At 45.8% G+C, this 11425-nt stretch overlaps 4 protein-coding genes across 4 annotated transcripts; 1 reads left to right on the top strand and 3 right to left on the bottom strand.

Moving 5' to 3' along the window:
- Window positions 1-2122: 2122 nt before the first annotated feature.
- On the bottom strand, window positions 2123-3175 carry DEU56DRAFT_873887 (uncharacterized protein; the record flags this gene model as incomplete). The annotated part of the gene is made up of 5 exons (XM_041355901.1): window positions 2123-2305; window positions 2357-2519; window positions 2895-3023; window positions 3046-3077; window positions 3143-3175. 5 exons carry the CDS (start codon window positions 3173-3175, stop codon window positions 2123-2125), a joined length of 540 nt encoding a protein of 179 aa, XP_041202605.1.
- Window positions 3176-3490: 315 nt separating this feature from the next.
- On the bottom strand, window positions 3491-3676 carry DEU56DRAFT_747058 (uncharacterized protein; the record flags this gene model as incomplete). Its single annotated transcript, XM_041349249.1, has 1 exon — window positions 3491-3676. A coding segment is annotated over one exon (186 nt), but the record flags the coding sequence as incomplete, so codon positions are not given.
- Window positions 3677-7229: 3553 nt separating this feature from the next.
- Window positions 7230-8130, bottom strand: DEU56DRAFT_928641 (uncharacterized protein; the record flags this gene model as incomplete). Its single annotated transcript, XM_041358647.1, has 8 exons — window positions 7230-7307; window positions 7332-7379; window positions 7498-7522; window positions 7596-7630; window positions 7676-7731; window positions 7805-7820; window positions 7867-7887; window positions 7990-8130. 8 exons carry the CDS (start codon window positions 8128-8130, stop codon window positions 7230-7232), a joined length of 420 nt encoding a protein of 139 aa, XP_041202603.1.
- Window positions 8131-8832: 702 nt separating this feature from the next.
- On the top strand, window positions 8833-10673 carry DEU56DRAFT_760917 (uncharacterized protein; the record flags this gene model as incomplete). Its single annotated transcript, XM_041350481.1, has 11 exons — window positions 8833-8886; window positions 9017-9047; window positions 9092-9102; window positions 9151-9423; window positions 9474-9518; window positions 9564-9682; window positions 9729-9780; window positions 9810-10139; window positions 10190-10323; window positions 10380-10548; window positions 10596-10673. 11 exons carry the CDS (start codon window positions 8833-8835, stop codon window positions 10671-10673), a joined length of 1296 nt encoding a protein of 431 aa, XP_041202602.1.
- Between the last annotated feature and the right edge of the window lie 752 nt (window positions 10674-11425).

The raw sequence follows: 11425 nt of genomic DNA, 5'->3' as shown, positions 1-11425 counted from the left end.
CTTATATTTGCTAGCAAACCGGCCAGCCTGGTTCTACGTGTTAAGAGCATGCTGGCCAGTTTGTAATATTTCACTAAGAAAAATGGCCAGCCTGGGTCTACATATTTAAGAGGCTGGCCTGTTCGCAGTCCTTAAGTTATCTGCCCATAGGTAGACTTAGGGCATCTCATTCAATGTGCAATTTGCAGGAGTGTGGGTATAATATATCAAGGTACAAATCCACACCCATTGAAAGCCTTCTCAGCATCCTGAGCAAACCTTCCCCACATCAAGACCTGTTGATAAGCATAGGCTTGATGACCAGGTCTAGTCGCTTGCTGCCACCTTCTGTTCCATTCTTTCTGGTGATACTTGAACCAGTTTGGTCCAACCCATTTCATGTCTTACCAGACTCAACTCCTCCTGCCATCTACTCCATCTAGCCTTTGCCTTCAACCAGTTGACCCTATAGACTAAATCAGAGTGAGTTGAAGTGACTTGCACTTGAGATGAAATTTTGTTCTTACATTCATCCATCCAAGCATCTTCTTGACCTTCGTTGGCATTATTCACCCTCCAAACCAAGCCAGTCTGTCTGACCCTTGACCAAATCTATTTTCTTCTGTCACCTCTTTGTCTATACTCAGTTCGGTGGGCAATATTTCTCGATAAATACTGCCCAAGGTAGCTTCGTCCATGCCTAGATGTTGCATTGCTGACCTTGCCCTCTGATAGCTTCTTACATATTTGTCAATTTTGAGCTGACATCGACGAGCTTCTTGCTTCGACCTGGTGCCAGCCCATGTAGAATCGGCACTTCGCGAAAATACTGACGATAAATAAGGGCCTGTTGACCGAGAGCCATACGAATGGTTTTCTAGGCAGCGTTGGCTTGGGCCTTTTCGAAGTTCCAAACTCTTCAGCTGGAAGGGGGGCCCAGCCCAAGAGTCAATCTGTTTGTGTCGAGAAGTCGAAGATGGCATCCAGATACCCATCTCTTCTGTGAGGATTTCTTCATCTATATCCTCTGAGATCTCTTCATCTGAAACCTCCACCCACTCATTAACCATCGTTATCTGTACGACAGAATCTAGGATCGTCAGAATGCACTGTTCCAATATCAAGATCCATGCAGCAGTCATAGCATCGGCAGTTTCATGAAATTTGGCAATCCTAGCTGCCAATCTCTGTCTCTTTTCTGCTATAGAAGCTTTCTGAGCAGAGGTTGCATCATTAGGAAGTTGTCGTATGTTCGCATCTCAATGCATCCCTAAAATAGCTCTTTGTCAAGCGATTCTGTTGTTCCAATCAAATTGATTACGTACTGTAAATCCTCCAGATTGATACCAGTGATGAGCCAAGATACTGTTCCTGGAAGTCTGTCGTCAACGTTCTCAGACTCGGTTAATTTGAGCCGAATCTCTGCCATAGTTGGGGCTGAACTCAGTTCCAGATTAGATGTCTTATAAGCCTCAGACAGAGCTCACTTACCTTTGTTGATCTGCAACTGGTAGATGTCAAGATACTCCCCACGTTCTTCCACAGCCTTTTCTCATCAATTCCCACATCAAAATCTTCCCAGGATTCAGAGGACTGGGCCAGTTCATCAAAAGGAGATTTTGTCTCATCAACACCTTTGAGAGCACGTTTATACTTGGTCAAGAGAGTCTTCGCTAGAATTTTAAGTGTCAAGCACAGTTTTAGATATACATGATTGAAGTGCTTACTTATTCCAACTATTTTTTTCCAGTTTGAGTCTCTCATATGATCATCAAGAACTTCTTTGGCGATGAGGCATGACTCATTGACCGAGCAGTTGGGGAAATCTTATTGAATGGTGCCCATAAGGTCTCCAAAATCTCCCCATCAACATGTCCAGCGCCTTGAACAAAGTTGAGGCTGTACCTTGCAAAGCAAGCCAATTTGTGAGCGCTGAGATGGAATTTTCCAACCGCAGGGATGATCTGCATATTTTCTGGTAACGGATAAGCCTTGGCTCTCAGCCACTCTCTGTAAAAAATTAATACTCCACTGACACCCCACATCATAAATAATGAGAGAGGAGTCTATACCAGCCGAATGATAATTCAAAGCATTGCATATTGAATAGTCAATGTTCATGTGTCTAAACATCTTCATGAGCTCACTTGTTAACATGCTGTTTAGGAGGATGTACAGACCTTTCGCCCTTCTGAAAATCAACTATGCTGTGTGGAACAAAGCATCCATGTCGGGCACAGGCAGTTGCTCCTACCCCTGTTGCTCGAAGATTACTCCTGCTGATATTTGCAGTGTTGATTGCTCGGTGATTGCTACAAGAAGAGCGCTATACAGGCTGTCAAGCAAAGTCAAATACCCTTGCTAAAAGTCAACTCACCTCCTTACTTTCGACAGCCAATGAGAGATGAGTCTGATATTCTCTCTCTTTCACCATATAACCAAGACCATCTGAAAGACTAATGTCTAACTGTGGCTTTTTCATAGTCATATGTTGAGCAGTAAAGTTTCCATCCACAACGAATCTTTGCGAAATGAGCCAACTGTGTAAAGAATAAGTATAAGTTCAATGAATGAGGTCAAAATAAATAGAAGGTACAGCTAGCCAAGGCTTGCATACTTGTGTCTGTACAGTGTCGACTGACAATGTATTATCTGAGGTCAGCCGGCCGGAATGGTTCTACGTCCTGTCTATACAGTCCTGGCCAGCCAAATACAATATCAGAGTTTGGCCGGCCGGCCCAGGTCTACAGCCTGTCTATACAGTACTGGCCAGCTTTGTCGGAAACTAAGCCAGCAAGGCCAGAGTTTTTGTACAACACGAAGCACACAGCCGGCCGGTCAGTATAATGTTCTTGAATGTTGTATAGAAGAGAAAGCCAGCCTCTTATAATCCGAACCAACAATAGATGACTTGCCTTTCGTACTTGTCTTGCCAGTTATCAGGTATGTTGATGCCAGGCTGAGGACACGAAGGGCAAAACCAAGCCAGATCACCCTTGCCAGGTTTCTCCCTAGTGTCATGGCCAAATCCGAAGCATTTTCGGCTCATCAAGTCTCTCCATAGACGAGACAACCCTCATGAGTTCTCGATATCGATTCTAGCCAGCAAAGACATTTGATATGGTCAGTCCAACTGTTGAAAAGAATAACTATATGCTCTCACAGGAACAGTACCAGGGAATGAGTGATTGGTCATTCGTCGAATTTCTCAAAGAAGCTTGATGCTGAAGTCTTGCACTCTAGTGCATCAATTAGAAAATGATCTAAGACTTCAAAAGTGAAGGCAGTTCGGGGTCGAGTGACGCTTGCAGGAAATAACCTGGCCTTCAGCAACTGCAGATGCTGCTGATGCTTAGACCCAGGACAACCACACCAAACAACATTGTGCAAAAACACTCCAGTTGAATGTATGATGGTCAGGGTGGATGTCGTAGTTGAACTGGAAAAGGTCTCCATTGGCACAGACCCAGCCTCTGCATCCAATGGCATATCCTCCCATGCCTGTGGGTCTTCAGGAAAACGGACATGGTTGCCCCCCATGGCCCATATACCAGACAATACCCAATTCTTCGAGCGACTTGTCTTCAAAGCATTTTCCAGTCCACTGTTGAACCTTGTGAAAGGGCAAATGTTGGTGGGTTTTGACAATGCAAGGATGACAAAATGTCTGATCCCCACTGCATGTCAAACAATGGAATTTCCCTTCACCAATCTGACAAGACTGGCACTCCAAGACATCAGAGGGCTTCTCCAAGTCAAGGAGGATATCGAGATATGAGTCTCGGAAAGGCAGATATTCTTGGATAAAGTCGTTCTGAGTCTAGTTCATTTGATCTCGATTGAGTATAGAATTAAATTGCTATGCATCAATCTGGTCACCTTTGTTTTTCTTGATTGGTTCTCTGTATATGAATTAAAGTCACCGAGGACTTCTCCATCAAATTCCTCCTGAATGCTTGGCAACCCTTGAGTTTCCTCTCTGACCCGTTTACGAGGGCTAGAGGAAGGAGATGGTGTTGGGGCAGTGTCATAGAAGGCATCAGCACATGATTCCACCCAGGTCATCTTCCTTTTCTTTCCAAGGACTTGTTTGTGAGACACGTAATCGACATCTAGGTCTTTGCCTTTGGATAATCGACCTCTTCCTTTGAAGGAAAATGTAGCTGCCTTGAGGCGAGTTTTTTTTTGAGGAGACATACTGTTACTAAGGCAAAAGAGGATGTCCTTAATATTTTGGTTGTAGTTGACACAATCATTGATAGAAATGGCTAAACTACTACCTCATTTAGATCTAGTATGTATGCTCAAACACCTGACTTATCCCTTCACCCCCCACCCCCTCTGACATTTCGTACTTCACTCTCTTTTGGTTTGCCTTCCCACCATCTGCAAAAAAAAGTCCTGTGTTGGAAATGCTGGTCTTGGCACCCCCACTCTAGAATGAACTTTATCTTTCATGAAATGGGCAATGACAATCCTTTCTCCTTTAATCCATGGACTGATAGAATGCTCCAGAACCTTGCCTGAAATGAAGACCATGGTCCCAGGGTGATAATCCAGCTCCGCTCCGATATCTCGTAATGTCAACTTGGCCTCATGACCACTACCCAAACTCACTAAAAGATCAAAGAGTGAAGGTGCCCCACCAGGGTCTCTATGAGAAAATGTGACACGGTTGGCAATTACTTCCAATCCAGAGAAGATTGAGGGCCATTGAGACACAGGCACTGCATCTGGTTTACTCGCCCTCCTGACTTGCTGTACAACTTCCGAAATAGCAGTGGAACCTGCTTCAAACAGACCAGGAGCCGAGGCAGCGGTAATTGCGTTCCAAAAATATTCAGTAGTCGATAAGGCGGCGAGCCACTCTTGGACTTCTGCAGATGAGTATGAAGCAGATGTGACCAGTGGGTCTTGAATTCTCTGCAAAAATGAGCAAGAACTGGCTAGATGTTATTGATTAGACAAATACCTCATGTCTTTGCATAAAATATGCCGGAGATACTGTAACTCTTCCAGCTCCGAAAATTCCCCCTCCCTCAGGCACAACAAAGCCTTGAGATCGCCAAGATTGTTTTGAGGCCGATGAAGTCGGAACAGTTCTAAGAAGCATATTTCGCAAACCCTTAGTGGCTGTGTTCACATAGTCCTACAAAATGAAATAATGTTACGAGAGGGAATCCCCATCAAATAACAAACTTACAACTCGAGATCTTGACAAGATACCAGGCAAGTACACCATCATTATTTTACCATGTTTGTCCACAATGGTTGCTGGTGCAGACATTTTGCCTATTGCTGCTGGGGGGAAGTATTTCTGTAATCGTTCTATTTCTGGGGAGGGTGAACCGTCTGCCTTGGGTGGAGAGCACTTTGCCATTTCGGCATATCTCTCAACATCCCAGTCTACATGATCTGCCACTTAGATCAAAACCCTGGTAATACAGTTATTACATAAGTAACTCACAAGGGTTTACCATTGCATAAGCAATTGTGAGTGCTGCTCGAGTTATTTCATATTCAGATATTGAGGAAGGACACTTTGATGGGGCATCAGCTGTTGCCAAGCAACTGTTTAGTTGCACTCCAATTCTCAACCTGAACAGGTTAGCAAGTCAAAACATAATGTTAAATGATGAACTGTCATACCTTGCCTTGTGTAGAAGGTGAGATTGTACTTTCCCCTCCTTGAAAACACTTGTGTTTGCAGAATCCCTCATAATTTGAGTGATCTGACCAGTCAGTGCAGCCCTTAGCTTTGTTGTTTCACTTCTTGAGTTGTCCATGTGAGGGAGGGAGAAAATATGAACCGACTGAAACAAAGCAAAAATAGCCGTCTGAATTCCCACACTGTCAATTTGTCCCAATTTAGGTACATTGTAGATGATTATGAAATGATGGAAGCAACTGATAGAAAACAGTAGTGGCTAATTTGACTAAAATGGTATACATATATGAAATCAACAGTTCCACGAATTCGGAACTCTAATAGATTACATCACACATAAGGCCGGTCAGCTCGGTTCCAAGTGACAAGTGCCTTGTTACCCTTGAATTTTGAATAAGGAACGCGCTCTAAGTATTCTATGATTTTCAAAGTTGAACATGTGGAATGATGAGCGGCTAATAAGAACTCACTAATGGTGTGGGATGATACTTCGTGCGGTGGAGGGCATATGCGATGAAATGTGGGAGCTTCACTTGAGAGTTAGAAGACAATGGGGGGGAGGTAATTTGGGACAAGCAAACAGATGGGTTATGAACCTTGTGCACAACCACGAAGGCTGCTCATGACCATGAAATGGGTCAGAGTGTCTCGTGGAAGGTTGAGTTGGTTGGGGTTTGGGTGGCGCTTATGCGAAGTTGAACGTGTGGAATGATGAGCAGCTAATAAGAACTTTCTGAAAGGGGGGTTGGGGGAGGGGGGGGGGGGGTAGGTACAAGTGGACCATGCACAGCAGCCATGATGGGGTGATGAGTTGACTCACCAACAGTGTAGGATGATAACAATACGTGAATGAGGAACACTCTGGGCATTCTGAAAGGGGGATGGGGGGTAGGTACAAGTGGACCATGCACAGCAGCAGTGATAGGGTGATGAGTGGGCTCACCAACTGTGCAGGATCATAACCCATACGTGAATGAGGAATGCTCTGAGCATTCTGAAAGGGGGATAGGTACAAGTGGACCATGCACAGCAGCTGTGATAGGGTGATGAGTGGACCCACCAACAGTGTAGGATGATAACAATACACGAATGAGGAATGCTCCGGGCATTCTGAAAGGGGGGTGGGTGGGTAGGTGCAAGTGGACCATGCACAGCAGCCATGATGGGGTGATGAGTGGAACGGGCAGTGTGGTGTTGTGAAGGGAAAAGTGATCTGAAAAGTCAAAGTCAAAGTCAACATTGGGGGTTTAGTTAGAACGGGACTGGAAGTAACATCGAGTCTCAAATGTTACTGATCGGCACTTTCAGCACACCAAATGGCGCACTTGACAAGGCAGAGAGTTGTCAAAGCTTACCTTCTTGGAGTAGTAGTAAGTAATAGTGAAGGCGGCAGGTACTGCTAGTGAAATTATGCGTTGCATGCAAAACAAAGTGTTTCGATGGTGTTTCACATTGGTTACTTTTATTTTGTGTGCTTCAAGTTGAATCAACCAAGCTTCGATTTCATAAAGCATCTTTGTGTTAGATTCTTTGCGTTAGATTTTTCAGTCGCTTTGTCCATTTGATATGATTCTAAAGCTATTTACATGATCTCTGTAGATTTTACACTTGCAGTTCGCACTGAGAACATTGGTGTTGAGTTCATTTTCCACCGGCACAGCTGGTGTATCAAGAAAATGCACACGGTCACGTGATTTTTTCCACTAGCAAGAATTCGCGTCATTTTGGCATACTATTCAAAGAAATAGTGCGAAGTACACAAGCTAATATTTTACTACAAGTTTAATGCGAACATTGAAAGTGGAAGTCAAAGGCAAGCAGTGAGACTTTGATGAGGGAGCCCTCCTCACCAAAGCCTCACGCTCGAAGAGAATACTAAGTAGTAAAATGTGTAATATACATCCTACAACTGTGTTAGACAGATGTTGATTAGAAAAACGATGCTTACCACAAAGAAGCAGGGGGCGCAGTACCATATACATCCTACAACTGTGTTAGACAGACGTTGATTAGACAAACGACACTTACCACAAAGAAGCAGGGGGCGCAGTACAACACAACTGCCAACAAACCAAGAACAATCGCTGAAAAAAAGAAGTCAGTGACAAACACCCACCCCAAGACACAAGAGAAGCAAGAGGCGCACCACACACAAACCAAGCCAAGACCAGTGCTGAAAAAAGACGGAGTCAGTGATACAAGAGAAGCAAGAGGCGCACCAAGCCAAGCCAAGACCAGTGCTGAAAAAAAGACGGAGTCAGTGATAAACCCCCAGACCCAAGATAAGCAGGGGGCGTGGTGCCACACAACCGCCAACAAATTAACCCCCAGACCCAACAGACATTGAAGCAGAAGCAGGGGGCACGGTGCCACACAACCGCCACTAAAGTAACCCCCAGACCCAACAGACATTGAAGCAGAAGCAGGGGGCGCGGAGCCACACAACCTGCCACAAAAGTAAGCCCCCAAGACCCAACAGACATGCGCTGAAAGGAGATAAGTAGTAAGCAGGGGGCGCGGAGCCACACAACCGCCACAAAAGTAACCCCCAAGACCCAAAGGAACATGCGCTGAAAAGGAAGATAAGTCAGTAAGAAGCAGGGGGCGCAGAGCCACACAACCGCCATAAAAGTAGCCCCCAAGACCCAAAGGACATGCGCTGAAAAGGAGAGAAGTTAGTAAGAAGCAGGGGGCGCGGAGCCACACAACCGCCATAAAAGTAGCCCCCAAGACCCAAAGGACATGCGCTGAAAAGGAAAGAAAGTCAGTAAGCAGCAGGGGGCGCGGAGCCACACAACCGCCATAAAAGTAGCCCCCAAGACCCAAAGGACATGCGCTGAAAAGGAGAGAAGTAGTAAGAAGCAGGGGGCGCGGAGCCACACAACCGCCATAAAAGTAGCCCCCAAGACCCAAAGGACATGCACTGAAAAGGAGAGAAGTTAGTAAGAAGCAGGGGGCGCGGAGCCACACAACCGCCATAAAAGTATATGGTGCTAGTACTTACCATAGGCGCCGCCAAAACACCTGGATGAAAATAAACATAGAAAGAAAGTTAGTAAATGAGTGAATAGAAAATGAGCACTCACCATTACTGTAAGGCGACTCCAGTGCATTGCCTTTAGATCCTTGCAGCTGCAGTCTGCAAGGACCTAAAGGGTACACCAGAAGGCGCCCTTTAGAATGATATGGGAGTGGAAGTGAAGGAAGTAATGGGGGAAAAGAAAGAAATGATGATGAAGGTAATGAGCGAAGAAAATGAACCGTGGGAATTGAAGTTGTTGTTGATATGACACGTGTGCGTTTGTCCTTGTTTGGTTGTTTGGCACTTGGCGTTAATTCAACCGTGTCTTTATTTGGCTTACCAACCAGTTTGTGTCTATTTGTACTACATGCGGAAAATGTGTGTAAGTCTTTTCTCTGTCTTTGCTTCTGCGGCTCATCTAGCTTATTCAATAGTAAGTCTTTCTCTGTTCCCGCTTGTGACGCTCATCCTCTTTCCTCAGCTTACCAATCCAATGACGCGCACCAAGCAAACCTGCAAGAAGTCGACTGGAGGCACCGCCAAGCGTATAACTGTCGACTACGCGCCCTTGCTCGACTTCTCTTCGATCGGCGTCGATCTCGGCTTCGATTCTTCGATCGGCGCGGATCTCAACTCCGATCTGGCGATGGAGGAGACGGTTGAGGATGAGGAGACTGGAGGAGAAGAGGTGGACAAGGCGGATGGGATGGATGATGGGATGGGAGCTGGTGAGGCGCAGTCAAGCCATAATGAGGTGAGTACTTGCCCCATACCTTGTCAATAACTAATCCGCGTGTTTTACAGTGGTGCATCGTCTGCCGGGACGGTTCAAGCAGGCCACGAGTTTCTGTACTTGTGTGACCTTTGTCCCCGCACAATGTGCTCTCGCTGCAGTCGACATTCCCGTCACTCACGCCGACGCTGTCAACTGCGACGACGTCATGTTCACGTGCATATATTGCCACTTGGCAGCACAAGACTCTCGCGCAGAAGAAACACGCGCTGCCTACTTTGTAAGTCCTTTCTTCTTCTGTAGTTGTGTCTTAACGCGCTATGTAGGGATTTTACAGGAACAATTTACCGGTTTTGCCCACCTTCCTCCCAATCCGCGGTGCGTTGGAAGTATCTCTGCAATCGCAGATTTCTTCCACGCCTGTGGTATTGATCCACCTCACGCTTGTCGACTTCGAAACTTCCGGCGGACCTTTCGACCTCATGTACCGCTTCCTCTCCCCCTACTTTCCACGCGGAGGTATCGCTTTCCACGAGCTCGTCTTCGACGTCGGCTCCAAGGTAAAGAGCGACGTGTACCAAGTCAAGGTGGGCGAATTGGTCCGTAGCCTAATGGCTCAGCGTAACTGGCCCCGCATCGTGTTCGCCATCTCCAACCATACTGACGACGATCTCGGAGATCCATTCCTGGGCTATGAGAGGAAGAAAAAATTGTATGTGTCTGGCCGAGTCGACGGTGTGAGTAGTGTCTTTTATGACATGCTGTTTGCTCACCGTTCTACCTACAGTTTTTGGACATCATCCTCACGCCATGGCAGCCGCTCATCAGAGCTGCCAAAGACTCTTACCTATGGTTTTTGTCTTGTGGCGCTCTGGTTAACAACGAGGAGTCCTTTTCGTCCTTGCAAAAGGCCGTCCTTCAGTAAGTACCATAGTCTATCATCCTGCACTTCTGCAAAGCCTGACACATACTGCCAGTCATCATATTACAGCTACCATCTGCTTCAACGCCATCCGTTTCCAGCCAAACTTTGCGGCTCCCCTTCTTCTATCATTTGCAGAACTCGTCCTGACTGAGTGTCTGCCTATTCGCGAAGTTTTTCCGGACATGCTTATGCAGTCCTACAAACTTGGCAGACACACTGATGTGTTCTTATTGATGACTAATGCTCGTCATGCCTTGGACATCACTAGATTCGCATGGACGCATTGCAAGGAATGCCCTTGGGGCCACCATCTTCCACTCCAATGCCCTCAGTGTGGATGGGCTAACTCTTGGCGTTCAGCCAACCACAAGAAGACCTACTCCTTTGAATGCATGAACTCAAAGTGCAGGAAAGGGTATCTCTTCAGCCCCCCAGAGAACTCAGTCACCCTATCTCATGCCAGAAAGAGTGGTTCCTGCTGGATTGCAGTTTGTGTGAACACCAATTGAATTTCATCTCTTTTTTTTACTACTACTTTTACCCTTGTTAGATTTGCTTTTTTGCATGTTTTGGATTACAAATAGTTGCTTGTTCTCATGCCCTTGAATATCAGTTGTTTGCCTTAGCCTTTGAAGACTTCAAAATTTAAGTGGTTCAAACACAATCACATGATAAAATCAACTCGTTGAATACGATCGTGCGAACTGATTGTTGATTGTTGAAAATCATCTTGATATGGTCATATGATTAAGTGGCCAGCCATGTTCCTACACATGTAGAACCAGGCTGGCCGGTTTGCTTGTGAAATATAAGCAAACTGGCCAGCCATGGTCTTACACACGTGGAACCATGCTGGCCGGTTTGCTAGTCAAATATAAGCAAACTGGCTAGCTATGCTAGTGAAATATAAGCAAACCGGCCAGCCATGGCCTTACATGTGTGAAACCATGCTGGCCGGTTTGCTTATATTTCACTAGCAAACCGGCCAGCCTGGTTCTACATATGTATGACCATGGCGGCCGGTTTGCTTATATTTCACTAGCATAGCTAGCCAGTTTCACTAGCATGGCTAGCAACACACGGTCACATGATTAAATC

The sequence above is a fragment of the Suillus clintonianus genome (genome assembly GCF_016758775.1).
Source record: "Suillus clintonianus strain FC179 chromosome Unknown DEU56scaffold_134, whole genome shotgun sequence".
NCBI lineage: Eukaryota > Fungi > Basidiomycota > Agaricomycetes > Boletales > Suillaceae > Suillus > Suillus clintonianus.
This window is presented reverse-complemented; position numbering and strand designations above follow the sequence as displayed.